Source organism: Giraffa tippelskirchi, chromosome 6, assembly GCF_054371585.1.
Source record: "Giraffa tippelskirchi isolate mGirTip1 chromosome 6, T2T-mGirTip1v1.2.pri, whole genome shotgun sequence".
Taxonomy (NCBI): domain Eukaryota; kingdom Metazoa; phylum Chordata; class Mammalia; order Artiodactyla; family Giraffidae; genus Giraffa; species Giraffa tippelskirchi.
Genome location: NC_137280.1, coordinates 109,400,132 through 109,415,083, shown reverse-complemented (window position 1 = coordinate 109,415,083; position 14,952 = coordinate 109,400,132). Strand labels below are relative to the sequence as shown.

At 39.9% G+C, this 14,952-nt stretch overlaps 2 protein-coding genes and 1 long non-coding RNA gene across 3 annotated transcripts in view; 2 read left to right on the top strand and 1 right to left on the bottom strand.

Annotated features, from left to right (window-relative positions):
* PRR16 (proline rich 16) overlaps positions 1 to 14,952 on the top strand; it is a 936,482-nt gene that overhangs the window by 157,699 nt on the left and 763,831 nt on the right. The window lies entirely within an intron of this gene.
* Positions 1 to 14,952, bottom strand: part of LOC145509784 (uncharacterized) — a 57,865-nt gene that overhangs the window by 4,452 nt on the left and 38,461 nt on the right. The gene's annotated exons all lie outside the window — the stretch shown is intronic.
* Positions 1,656 to 10,364, top strand: LOC145509779 (uncharacterized). The gene is made up of 2 exons (XM_081499066.1): positions 1,656 to 9,265; positions 9,596 to 10,364. Exon 1 carries the CDS (start codon positions 5,884 to 5,886, stop codon positions 7,387 to 7,389), a length of 1,506 nt encoding a protein of 501 aa, XP_081355192.1. The 5' UTR covers positions 1,656 to 5,883; the 3' UTR covers positions 7,390 to 9,265; positions 9,596 to 10,364.

Here is a 14,952-nt window from a genome sequence, read left to right as displayed (position 1 = left end):
CTATTGTATGTATCAGTTCAGTTCAGTTGCTTAGTCGTGTCCGACTCTCTGCGACCCCATGAATTGCAGCAGGCCAGGCCTCTCTGTCCATCACCAACTCCCAGAGTCTACTCAAACCCATGTTCATCGAGTCGGTGATGCCATCCAACCATCTCATCCTCTGTCGTCCCCTTCTCCTCCCGCCCCCAATCCTACCCAGCATTAGGGTCTTTTCCAATGAGTCAACTCTTCGCATGAGGTGGCCAAAGTATTGGAGCTTCAGCTTCAACATCAGACCTTCCAATGAACACCCAGGATTGATATCTTTTAGGATGGATTGATTGGATCTCCTTGCAGTCCAAGGGACTCTCAAGAGTCTTCTCCAACACCACAGTTCAAAAGCATCAATTCTGCGGCGCTCAGCTTTCTTCACCGTCCAACTCTCGCATCCATACATGACCACTGGAAAAACGATAGCCTTGACTGGACGGACTTTTTTTGGCAAAGTAATGTCTCTGCTTTTAAATATGCTATCTAGGTTGGCCATAACCTTCCTTCCAAGGAGTAAGCGTCTTTTAATTTCATGGCTGCAGTCACCATCAGCAGTGATTCTGGAGCCCAAAAAAGTAAAGTCTGACACTGTTTCCACTGTTTCCCCATCTATTTCCCATGGAGAGATGGGACCAGATGCCATGATCTTAGTTTTCTGAACGCTGAGCTTTAAGCCAACTTTTTCACTCTCCTCCTTCACCTTCATCAAGAGGCTCTTTAGTTCTTCTTCACTTTGTGCCATAAGGGTGGTGTCATCCGCATATCTGAGGTTATTGATATTTCTGACTCTATATAAATATATATCGCCTGACTGTCGAGCTGGGACATGGGACTTCTCCTGCACTTACCTGGTAATTGTACTTTCAGTGATCCAGATCACAGGCCTTCAGACTTACACCATGTCTTCTTGTTATCAGACATTTCGATGCAGACTGGACCTACACTACTGGCTTTCCTGGGTCTCCAGTTTGCAGACACCAAATAGTGGGATTTCTCAGCCTCCATGATTGTTTAAGCCATTTCCTTATAATAAAAGTCTTTATCTCTTAACTTCTCTATATCTGTATATCCTGTTCATTCTGTTTCTTTGGAGAATTCTGCTTGTAGTGTATGACAGTTTATTTACTTTCTTATTTTTATATATTATTTATTGACTTCGTGCTCTAGAAAATGAACATTTACTTTTCTTTCCCATACCATGGAACATGCAAGCACATTCTCTGTTCTTATGATAATATGATAAATTTTGGTGTTTGCCTTATGACCATGGAAGGTGAGTTGACTGAATTCTTTTACTGGTAGAGCCCAAGTTATTAGGTTTTTTATTTCTTTACTTTTTATAGGTCACTTTTCTCCTAGAGGAAACCTCCAGTTTGTGATCTGGAAAGAAGTAAGATTGGCTGCAATGCTTCATGGAGCTAAGTAAAGCAAAGTGGACAAATGGCTCACTATTCACTGTATAGACTTTCACCCAATCTCTTGTTTGTAGTATGGTGCTGTTATCTTCACCTGGGCTGTAATCCTTGAATTCACATTCCCTCTGGTTCACATCTCCAGGGAATAAACTTAGAGGCTTCTTTTGAATGGATTGGGAGCAATTGACTGTCAGTGCAGAGTGAGGGGTTGGAATCTGGAAATCTCAATGCTTCTTGTACTGATGTTCAATGAATCATTCAGTTTCTAGCCACAACCACATTGCCACTTTTTAGGAATAACCAGTGTCTCTGATTCCTGAAATGTTCTGAGATCCCAAGTCATGAATTGAGTTGCTCCCTAGATTTGCCCACTGCTGACTTGGGTTTTGTTTTCTCTGTCTTGCTCATAGTTACTATTGGACTGTTTTCCAGTTTCTTAGTTATGTTGTTGCTGTCACCTCATCTCATGCTATTCTTGCATGTTTGTGCATTTTCTCTGTTGATCTAATTTTTTTCCCTTTTCATTTTAATACAGATTTGGAGAGGAACAGTTGTAAACCAGAATGCTTAATCTGTCACATTTAACTTGCAATGACTTGGTGACTTCCTGATTGCCAAATCTAATGGCTCCTTTTAATCCTCCTTCCTCTAGATGCATTTACAGAATTAATTAGTAGTAACCCTTCCTTTTGTAAACTCTCTGCTGCCCTGAATTTGATTTTACTTTTATGTAACAGCTAATGTCTCTTGGACAACTACTCTATGCTGGGCATTGTGTTAGATGATGTCCAGAGACACAGAGATGACTAAAAAGTCAGCCTTTGCAATGTGTGTGATTGAGATGGAAAGAGATAAATTACAGCATCATTTTAGAAGTGCTTTAATCATGGCATCTGGTCCCATCACTTCATGGCAAATAGATGGGGAAGCAGTGGAAACAGTGTCAGACTTTATTTTTTTGGGCTCCAAAATCACTGCAGATGGTGACTGCAGCCATGAAATTAAAAGACGCTTACTCCTTGGAAGGAAAGTTATGACCAACCTAGACAGCATATTAAAAAGCAGAGACATTACTTTGTCAACAAAGGTCTGTCCAGTCAAGGCTATGGTTTTTCCAGTGTTCATGTATGGATGTGAGAGTTGGACTATAAAGAAAGCTGAGCGCCGAAGAATTGATGCTTTTGAACTGTGGTGTTGGAGAAGACTCTTGAGAGTCCCTTGGACTGCAAGGGCATCCAACCAGTCCATCCTAAAGGATATCAGTCCTGGGTGTTCATTGGAAGGACTGATGTTGAAGCTGAAACTCCAGTACTTTGGCCACCTGATGCAAATAGCTGACTCATTGGAAAAGACCCTGATGCTGGGAAAGATTGAGGGCGGGAGGAGAAGGGGACGACAGAGGATGAGATGGTTGGATGGCATCACCGACTCAATGGACATGGGTTTGGGTAAACTCCACGAGTTGGTGATGGACAGGGAGGCCTGGCGTGCTGGGGTCACAAAGAGTCGGACACAACTGAGTGACTGAACTGAACTGAACTGGACCGTATAAAAAGGAATGTTAAACATTGTTTGGGGGAGCTGGGAATAAATACAAATTCACAGGCAAAACTATTGAAGGAAATCATTCAATAATAGTAATAAGATGGTAACAATGGTTAGAATTATTTATACTTACCGTATTTCAGGCACTGGGTGGAGCTAAAGCATGGGTTCTGCACCACTTAACTCTCCTGCCCTCTGCAGAGGAGCAGTGTACTTGAAACAATGACTCGTGAAGGTATTTGGTATCAGGATGTTTGGGAGCAAATTGTAGAGACTCTATCTGATCATTTATTTGTTCAGTATCTGTCGAGAACCTCATATGAGCATTATTCTATATTCTGGATAAAGGAATTTAGGAAGTAATATTATTAGATTCCTTGAGGTGGAGAATGCTGCCACTGATGAGAAATACAGACAAGAGCAGGGAAGGACTGGTGGCACAGGGGCCGGGTAGGAGGGTTGGTGTAAATTCATAAGTGGGAGATGCTGGAGCCTTGGATTAAGGCAGTAAAAATAGAGATGGAAAGAAAAGATTAGATTCAAGAGACGTTTAGTGAGGTGTAAGTGCAATCATTTGGTGAGGAATAAAAGCAGTAAAGAATAATTCAAATTTCCAGAGGAGGAATAGATGCCATTTACAGAGGGATAAAGGCAATTTCTGAGAAGATATTAGAGACTATATTACAATTGGGTGTTCTTGGGTGACAAGGTGTACTTGGAAGTGGAGATGTGTAGCACAGGAGGAAGCCATCTGGAGAGAAGAAAAAGATTTGAGACTCACTCGATGGGAGGCAGAGCTACCCAGACACTGAGTTAGGATTGGCCAAGGATGACAAGTAAAAAGAGAACCACAGTTGTAAGCACTCAAGGGCCCAACATTTCATAGGGTGAATAGAGGACATAGTACATGCAAAGACAGGATAAAGAAGCATAAAGGTAGGAATGAGGTTGAGGAGTATGAGGCAGGTAGTAAGCCAAGAGAGGAAAGAATTTAGAGAATGGGAATAGGCACTTGGTGGGGGACTGTAAAAATAAGCATTTGACTTGGCGGTTATGAGATCATTGGCTGCTTCAGCAATGGTAGTTTCAGAGTAGGTTATGCCAGTGTTCTATCTCTAGTATTGTGTACCCAGTTATTCAAATACTATCTAAAACAATTCTCTGACATTGTCTCTAAGTTTTTGTAATGTCTTGGGATTATAACTGATTTGGCTTAGCGATCTGAACAATGTGCTTTTTTAATGAAGACAACAAAAACTCATGTTTGTACAAAGTTTAAATTTTATAGCATTGAATCCCTGGAAGATCTATATCCCCCTTATGGATGGGTTTAACAAGGCAAAGTTGTTACACTGGCAGCAGTGTAAGCTTCTTATGAATAACTTCCAGGAAAGAAAACAGTGACAGTAGAACAGCAAAGCGTCATGGGATTGAAAAGCACAAAGTTTATTTCTATTAGTTTTGAGTCCAGCCTACCTACACAGATACAACACACAGGCCAGTAACATGCCCAGGAAGTTCTCAAGCTCAAAGCAAATTCTTAACAACAATGCATACCTTCACTTCCATGCACTCAGTCACCCCTCTGCAGAAATTACTCCCTGTTTATCTCCTTTCTTATAGAGGTAAAAATGTCAAAATTATGTAGTATTCTCATTCTTGGGACTTAATCTTCAGTTATTAGTGAGACATCCTTGTTTATTAATGATATTCTTAGCGGATTTATTCTTATTAACATAAAACACCAAAAATTTTTGAATATGCATTCAGTCTCTTTTCCAATATGTGATATATGCTTATGACTTGGCTTAATAACCTCCTCTACTGCTTTACAGTAGATTTCCTTTCTGACTTGTAACAACTCCAACACTTCCCATACATTGGTTCTCTGAACCACATATCTCAGCCTTTGGGCTTCAATCACTTCATTGTCTTGTTTTTTCTTCCATTTACAGCTTTAAGGATTATTTGATAGAGAGGACAAAAGAAAAATGGCTCTGAAGAAGTTCTGTGTTTTCTCTGCCATCTGTTAACATTATACCATCTGCTCAGATACTGATCTAACCCTCATTTTCAGTGCTTTTGAAATTAATCTATGTTTCTTTTTCTCCCTTGCATCCTTTGTGATTATGTTGCCAGAAACCCCCTTCCTCTCTCCCTCCTTCCTTCTCTCCTTCTCCCTCTCATTCCTTGCTTGAGAGGCTCATTCTCTTGGAATGCTTTTTAGTATCTTGCATCAAGTGATCATGCACATTTTTCATAGAAAATGCTTGAAGAAATGTATTTTCAGTCCAGGATACCTGATTGTCTGTGCTCAGGCTTCATTTCCTAAATTCCATATGTGTGTAGATGCACATGTGTGATGCTTGCTGACATGGGTTAGAGGTGGGGGCGTGTGTGTAGGGAGAGTAGGGTGGGGGTGTGCTGGGAGGAGTAGAAAGGTAGAAACGTGAACACCTCTGGTTTGTGTTCTAAGAGATTTGATGACATCATGATTAGTCTAATTTCCCAAAATAGAAATTCTCACATCACTCAAGACTTTTCTGATTTCTCATTCCTTGCTTTCAGTTAGTCCCAGACTCCTACTGATTCCACTCCAGCATAGCTCCAAGACACCTCTACCTTTTACTCCATTGCCACCCTCTCCCTTAGTTAGTTAGGCTCAACTAACCTGGGCAGTCACATGATTTTAGATAGCACAGGTGCATTTTTTTCCAATCTTCTTCACCTGTTCTCTAGTCACTTTCTTATACAACATTCACGTTAACTGTTATCACCATTATCACTGTTGATAACCTCAACATCTACCTAGATGATCTAGTTAGCACCAGGCCTTTCATTTATATAGCCTCCTCAACTATGAGTAGTTGGATGCAATCTCAAAAACGACAGAATGATCTCTGTTCGTTTCCAAGGCAAACCATTCAGTATCATGGTAATCCAAGTCTATGCCCTGACCAGTAACGCCGAAGAAGCTGAAGTTGAACGGTTCTATGAAGACCTACAAGACCTTCTAGAACTAACACCCAAAAAAGATGTCGTTTTCATTATAGGGGACTGGAATGCAAAAGTAGGAAGTCAAGAAACACCTGGCGTAACAGGCAAGTTTGGCCTTGGAGTACAGAATGAAGCAGGGCAAAGGCTAATAGAGTTTTGCCACGCAAACGCACTGGTAATAGCAAACACCCTATTCCAGCAACACAAGAGAAGACTCTACACGTGGACATCACCAGATGGTCAACACCAAAATCAGATTGATTATATTCTTTGCAGCCAAAGATGGAGATGCTCTATACAGTCAGCAAAAACAAGACCAGGAGCAGACTGTGGCTCAGATCATGAACTGCTTATTGCCAAATTCAGACTTAAATTGAAGAAAGTAGGGAAAACCACTAGACCATTCAGGTATGACCTAGATCAAATCCCTTATGAGTATACAGTGGGAGTGACAAATAGATTTAAGGGACTAGACCTGATAGACAGAGTGCCTGATGAACTATGGACAGAGGTTCGTGACATTGTACAGGAGACAGGGATCAAGAAAATCCCCATGGAAAAGAAATGCAAAAAAGCAAAATGGCTGTCTGAGGAGGCCTTACAGATAGCTGGGAAGAGAAGAGAAGCGAAAAGCAAAGGAGAAAAGGAAAGATATTCCCATCTGAATACAGAGTTCCAAAGAACAGCAAGGAGAGATAAGAAAGCCTTCCTCAGCGATCAATGCAAAGAAATAGAGGAAAACAACAGATTGGGAAAGACTAGAGATCTCTTCAAGAAAATTAGAGATACCAAGGGAACATATCATGCAAAGATAGGCTCGATAAAGGACAGAAATGGTATGGACCTAACAGAAGCAGAAGATATTAAGAAGAGGTGGCAAGAATACACAGAAGAACTGTACAAAAAAGATCTTCACGACCCAGATAATCACGATGGTGTGATCACTCACCTAGAGCCAGACATCCTGGAATGTGAAGTCAAGTGGGCCTTAGAAAGCATCACTACGAACAAAGCTAGTGGAAGTGATGGAATTCCAGTTGAGCTATTTCAAATCCTGAAAGATGATGCTGTGAAAGTGCTGTACTCGATATGCCAGCAAATTTGGAAAACTCAGCAGCGGCCACAGGACTGGAAAAGGTCAGTTTTCGTTCCAATCCCAAAGAAAGGCAATGCCAAAGAATGCTCAAACTACCGCACAATTGCACTCATCTCACATGCTAGTAAAGTAATGCTCAAAATTCTCCAAGCCAGGCTTCAGCAATACGTGAACCGTGAACTTCCAGATGTTCAAGCTGGTTTTAGAAAAGGCAGAGGAACCAGAGATCAAATTGCCAATATCCTCTGGATCATCGAAAAAGCAAGAGAGTTCCAGAAAAACATCTATTTCTGCTTTATTGACTAGGCCAAAGCCTTGGACTGTGTGGATCACAATAAACTGTGGAAAATTCTTCAAGAGATGGGAATACCAGACCATCTGACCTGTCTCTTGAGAAACCTGTATGCAGGTCAGGAAGCAACAGTTAGAACTGGACATGGAACAACAGACTGGTTCCAAATAGGAAAAGGAGTACGTCAAGGCTGTATATTGTCACCCTGCTTATTTAACTTATATGCAGAGTACATCATGAGAAATGCTGGGCTGGAAGAAACACAAGCTGGAATCAAGATTGCCGGAAGAATTATCAATAACCTCAGATATGCGGATGACACCACCCTTATGGCAGAAAGTGAAGAAGAACTAAAGAGCCTCTTGATGAAGGTGAAGGAGGAGAGTGAAAAAGTTGGCTTAAAGCTCAACGTTCAGAAAACTAATATCATGGCATCTGGTCCCATCACTTCATGGGAAATAGATGGGGAAACAGTGGAAACAGTGTCAGACTTTACTTTTTTGGGCTCCAGAATCACTGCTGATGGTGACTGCAGCCATGAAATTAAAAGACGCTTACTCCTTGGAAAGAAGGTTATGGCCAACCTAGATAGCATATTTAAAAGCAGAGACATTACTTTGCCAAGAAAATTCCGTCTAGTCAAGGCTATGGTTTTTCCAGTGGTCATGTATGGATGTGAGAGTTGGACGGTGAAGAAAGCTGAGCGCCGCAGAATTGATGCTTTTGAACTGTGGTGTTGGAGAAGACTCTTGAGAGTCCCTTGGACTGCAAGGAGATCCAATCAATCCATCCTAAAAGAGATCAATCCTGTGTATTTATTGAAGGTCTGATGTTGAATCTGAAACTCCAGTACTTTGGCCACCTCATGCGAAGGGTTGACTCATTGGAAAAGACCCTAATGCTGGGTAGGATTGGGGGTGGCAGGAGAAGGGGATGACGGAGGTTCAGACGGTTGGATGGCATCACCGACTCGATGAACATGGGTTTGGGTAGACTCCGGGAGTTGGTGATGGACAGAGAGGCTTGGCGTGCTGCAGTTCATGGGGTCACAAAGAGTCGGACACGACTGAGCGACTGAACTGAACTGAACTGAACAACTATGATATTTTTCCTTCATCGTTTTCAGCAATCCACTCTCACCGTCACCACCAGTAACTCTCCTGCCTCCTTAATATTGATTCGAACATTTTACTATCTTAGTATTTCTTAGCTTTTTAGCTTCCTTGCTCCAATATTTCTGTTTGAACAAATCCCCCTACCTTTAAGAGGCCTTCAGTACATTTGCCTTATCTCTTCTTCATTAGTCTTAATTTCTTAACTTTCCTTTTTACTCATATAATTAGTCTGTTCAAAGACAATTTTCTAGCTCTTTAATTGGAGACAGCAGCTGACGTATTTCTCTAAATGAAAAAGTCACATATTGTCAGAGTGAACAACCTTTATGATTGCTCTCTATCCTTTTGAGTCCTAGTAGGAATGAAAGGAAATGCTTTTACGACAAGAAAAGCAACTGAAGATTATAGTTTACTACTTCTCCAGGCAGGATTTGGGCCATTCTAACCAGAGCAAATTAGTGGTTGTTCTAAAAATTTACAGGCAGCAGGCACAATAATAGCAATATGAATGAAGTGTGTTTTTTTCTAGTTCTTTTCAGGAAGGTCATTCACATAGACTTCTCTTTCACAAGGTCCCCTTGTTTCTGATTTTTACTGAGGAAATCCAGACATATAGGGGTTATAGACTCTCCTTGGTGTCTATACTTAAGCAGATACCACACCAAAGCAGACATTCCTTTGTGTGTGTGTGTGTGTGCGTGTGCGCGTGCGTGTGTACATGTGCACACGCTCAGTCATGTCCAATTCTTTGTAATCCCATGGATTGTATTTCCAGGTTTCTCAGTAGGTAAAGAATCTGCCTGCAGTGCAGGAAACCAGTTGAATTCCTGGGTCAGAAAGATCCCCCGGAGAAGGAAATGGTAACCCACTCTAGTATTCTTGCCTAGGAAATCCTATGGACAGAGGAGCCTGGCAAGTAGAGTCCATGAGGTTGCAAATATTTGGACACAACTGAGTGACTAAACCACTGGACTGCATGTAGCCTGCCAGGCTCCTCTGTCCATGGAATCCTCCAGGCAAGAATGCTAGAGTAGGTTGCCATTTCCTTCTCCAGGATTTCTTCCCACTCCAGGGACTGAACCCAGGTCTCCCACATTGCAGGCAGATTCTGTACCAGCTGAACCACCAGGGAAGCCCAAGAATTCTGGAGTGGGTAGCCTATCCCTTCTCCAGAGGATCTTCCTGACCCAGGAATCAAACCAGGGTCTCCAGCATTGCGGGTGGATTCTTTATCAGCTAAGTTACCAGGGACATATTTAATTCATTGAACCTTTTTCAACATTTAGCTAAAAGCTAATCAAATATTTACATTTTGAATGTACCATGGCTCCTAACTTCAAAAACCCTTAGCATCATGGCTTTTATCTACCAGATTTATTATCCGAGATCTACAAGCCTTAAAGGCATTAATAGATAATGTGATGACCAAGGAGAGAAGGTTTCCCTGCATAATATTTGCTTGAAGGACCTTAATCAAAATAGACCCTCTTGACTTCTCAGCACCGTTTGACAGAACTGAGCCCTCTGTCCTTACAAAAACACTTGATTTTCTAGGCTTCTGTAACATCACACTCCGTTTTCTTTCTATTTCAATGGCTACTTATTTAGTCCTCTTTTCTAGTATACTCTTGTCTACAAGTCCACTAAATATTAAAGCACTCCTTGAGCCTGTTCTTGTCTTTTATTTTTTCACTAATAATCTCCCTAAATGATCACTTCCATGTTTATTGCTGTAAATGCTGTCTGTAGATTGAAGTCCATCAAATGGCTATGACCAATCCTTACCTCTCTCCTGAACTCTAGACTTTTATATTTGACTGTCTTATTGACATCTCTGTTTTGAGGTCTTTATGGTCACCTCAAGCCCAACATGCTCAACCTAGAACCATTGTTCTTCCTCCCAACGTCAGAATAGCACTATTCACTCTGTTGTCAAGGCCAAAATTCTAGGCATTGTCCTTGATTTATCCTCTTTCCTTAAATGCAAAATCCAGTATGTAAATAAGTCTTATTGATTAGATAATTGATCAATATAATTTAAATATGTCTTGAATCTGAGCTCCTCTTATTACCCCCATTAAAAATACCCACATTGCAAACCTCTATTTCTCAGTTGTGATATTTAGATACCTTTCTAATTAATCTCTCTGCTAATCCTTGCTTTCCTACAAAGATCATAAAATACACAACAGTTCAAGTGATCTTTCTAATATGTAAATTGTGTTTTGCATTTTCTTTCTGAAAATCCTCCCATGGCTTCCCTTTGCAACCTGAATAAATTTTACACAAAACTTCTTACCCTGACCTGTATTTTCAGGCCTTCTGCTTGCCTTCCTGACATAGTCACCCTCCATTGTCTTTCTCACTCACTATACCCCAGTCACAATGCTCATTTCTTTTGTTTAGAAAGATTTACTCCTATTCTTTTTTTGAGGGGTGGATATCTCTGTTTCATCATGTGGGTATTATTTCAAATGTCATGTCTTCAGAGAGAACAACCACATTTTTTTGAACAGAAGCAAAGATGGAGGACTTGTGTTACCTGATTTTAATTTTTTCTTATAAAGTGACAATGAAGAAGTCAATGTGGTACTTTTTTAAGACTGGACACATGGATCAATGAATCAGAATAGAGACTATAGAAACAGACTTGCCCTTATGGTTGACTGATTTTTTTTTATAAAGATGTCAAAGCAAGTCAATGGAGTAATGATGGTCATTTAATATATAATGCTCAGCTACTTGGGCATCCATATGGAGAACAATGAACAATTACAAGTACCTCACTCCATTTAGAAAAATTATCTCAAAATGAATAATAGACGTGTAGATAAGAGATAAAGTTATAAAATTTCCAAAAGTTGGAATATAGAATAAAACCTTTGTGGCATGTGGTGTGATAGTTTTTTAAAGCAGTACTCACAACCCATTTGGAGAAGGCAATGGCACCCCACTCCAGTACTCTTGCCTGGAAAATCCCATGGATGGAGGAGCCTGGTAGGCTTCAGTCCATGGGGTCCTGAAGAGTTGGACATGACTGAGTGACTTCACTTTCACTTTTCACTTGCCTGCATTGGAGAAGGAAATGGCAACCCACTCCAGTGTTCTTGCCTGGAGAATCCCATGGAGAGAGGAGCCTGGTGGGCTGCCATCTATGAGGATGCACAGAGTCGGACACGGCTGAAGCGACTTAGCGGCAGCAGCAGCACAACCCATTAACTGCAAAAAGAAATACTGATAAATTGGGCTGTATATAAAAACTACTTTTCTTCTGTTGCCGGAGACCTGCTCCAGCTGGTCAGGGTTCCCTCAGGATGGACGGCGTCGGTGATAAGAATGAGAAGACACAGCGAGTTGTGGTGTTTCCAAGTGTCTTCTGACTTCATTGTTTTTAAGACAGCTTTTATACTTTTAGTTGTACATAGAAACAAATGTAAAGTGTAGAGTCATGCAAAATCAGATCAATGGGTCAGCCATTTTTGACCCTTATCAGAACCAGGACACTGCTTGTGTTTCTTAGTTACAAAAGGTTTAAAGTTATTTACATCATCTTTGAGCCTGGAGGCCTGCTAACATCCTGTGACTCCTTTATTGATAAGGGTTGATCAGCCAGAACACTTTTGTATCAGGCACAGAAAGTACCAGAGTTACATTTTTTAAAGAATACAGGCACAGCAGATTATGACAAAGAAAGAATTTATAAACTCAGAGTTTCAAAGTAAAACCTGTTTCTCTGTAATCTATCTTACGCCTTGACCCTAACAGAAAAGAATGTGGTCCCATAAAGTCATGGCACAGCAAGCTGAGATAATGTAGCACAAAGGTCAGTGCTTAGCAAAATCACCAGCTGAATTAACAATTGCCTTATTATTTGTATTAAAGCTAAACTTCTACTTATATAAATTTCTAACTATTATGTTTTTATTATATAGGCTAGATACGTGAAGAATAAAAACATAGTAAATATAGACTAAGTAAAGTAATATTTTTTATGTTTTCTAATAAGCCCCTTTTTCTATGAAGGGCTCTGTGCCCATTGGGGCTTTCTGTGTGGAGGCTCTCAATGTTGTTTATTGTTAAGGAGCAGTCAAGCACATTAATTCCAAGGGCACAGGTACATTTATTAAGCAAACCGATATGCTGGCAAGAGGAATTTAGATTAGCATACTCTATATCCCAGATAATTTTATTAGGGTGCTACCGTTCAGGGGCCTTGTCGATTGAGGTTTCAGAAAGATCTATTTGAGAAGAGAATCAGAATAGGCCTTTTGTCTAAGTCACAGAAAATAAGAGGAGGTTTTGTTATAATAAACGTCAGAGAAACAGATATCATATTTAAGGTGAGAGCTGAGGCAGCCTTCCGAGAATCCCTGAGGCCTGAGAAGCCGTGCTCAATCAGTCCTTTTCCTCATGACTCTGTCATGGGTGGGATCTCGTGCACTGGCTCCCGGCATTCTGTAATATAAAATGTTACAGAAATGAATAGAAATATGCTTGGAGAAAATATTTGTAAGATGTACATCTGATGAAATGTTTTTAATAAGTATAATAAAAACTCTTATAGCCCAAAATACAAAAAAAAAAAAACCCTGAATTAAAATGAGTAAAAGATTTGAATAGTCACTTGGCTAAAGAAGAGATATGAATGGCAAACAAGCACCTAAAAGATTTTCAATGTCATTACCCAGCATCATTTTAGCATATTCAAAATCACTTTGCATTAGGGAAATGCAAATTAAATCCTCAAGGAGGAGCCACTACTTGCCTATTAGAATAACTGACACAAAAAAATTCTGATTAATATGCAGAACAATTAGAACTGTCATTCTTTAGTGTTGTGAATATAAAATAGTACATCTACTCTGGAAGACAATTTGGCAGTATCTACATACACGTACTGCTATCCAGCAACTCCATTCTTAAGTATTTATTTAACAGAAATGAAGATCTACATAGAGGTTTACAGAAAAGTCTTTACATAAATGTTTATGGTAACTTCATTCATAATTGCAAGAATTGTAAACAGCCTAAATATCCTTCAACTCATGAGTGTATACACAGATTTTAGATGCATCTGTACAATTGGCTATAACTCAGCGATAAAAGGAATGAACTACTGTTAAGTGTAACAGCACTAATGATCTTGGAAGTGTTATGCTAAGTGAGAAAAGCCAGACTCAAAAAGGCTACACAGTGAAATGATTCCATTTATATGACATTTCAGAAAAGACTAAAGTGTGGAGAGTAAACAGATCCATGAGAGCCAGGACTGCAGTTCCCTTCCACTGTATTTTTCTTCTCAGACATTGTATATTTCAATTCTTTTAGTTTGATTTGGGCCTTTCTTATATCTTACATGTTTCTGCTTTTTGGATATGTGGAATATAATTATAATAAGTATATACAAGTCCTTTCCTACTAATTCTAATATATGTGTCAGTTCTGGGTTCATATTCATGTCCTCTTCATTATATATCATGATTTCCTCTTTTTCATGGCTGTTAGTGTTGGAGTAAGTTTTAGACATTGTGAATTTCATCTGTTCAGGCTTTGATTTTAAGCTTTGTTAGGTTGGAAGCTTTTTTTAAGATGGAAGAGCAATGTTTATTTTAGGACTTATTATTCTCCACTATTGAGACAAGACTGTTCTGTATACTTACACCATGCCCGTGTGTCTTGAGACTTTCCATCTGGTTGGTATAAACAGGCACTCTTCCTTGTATCTATGAGCGTGGCAGTGTTACCTCTAGTCCTTTCACAGACATTCCCCCTAGCCTTGGTAATTTCCTTATACACACATCTCTGGAGTTCTTCTGCTGTGAAGCTATGCTCCTTCCAGTACTCTGCTTTATGAACTCTAGCTGCCTTGGTATTCTTGCACGCCAAGAATTCTTGCACCTTAGTCTCTTAACTTAGGGAATATGCCGGTCTCTTTCTGGGTTTCTTTTCTCTGTGCCTGGAAACTCTCAGCACAGTAAACTGGGCAGTAAACCACAGGGCTCATCTATTTTCTGTCTTTCAGGCATCACTGCCCTTTGTTTCTTGATGTGCAATGTCTTGAGAAACCATTATTTTATGTATTCTATATTGTTTTCTGACTAAGGTGAGAGAATAAATCAGGTTCCTGTTAATCCATCTTGGTCAGAAATAAAAGTTGATAGTATATGTGTTTGATACTGCTATGGTTCCTTTTTGTGTTTTATCATGAATGAACTAATTTTTCCTACATCAGTTTTTTTTCAAGAAATTTCCTGAGAGGGCCACATGGAGGTCAAGATAGTGTTCTAGTTTTACTTTTGTTCAAAATTCAAAATTTCTCTTCCTTTCTGTTGCCAAGGAGCAGGCTGCTTTATTTAACTATAGTTTCTTCTTTCTTTTCTTTTCTAGTATTCTGTTTATTTTACTTCACTGAAGCAAATACAGTGGAGGAGAAATTGAGTTACTAACCTATTTATACCCAGT

Coding starts and splice junctions, on each gene's coding strand:
- LOC145509779 (XM_081499066.1), top strand. CDS start 5,884: ATGATCTCTGTTCGTTTCCAAGGCAAACCATTCAGTATCATGGTAATC.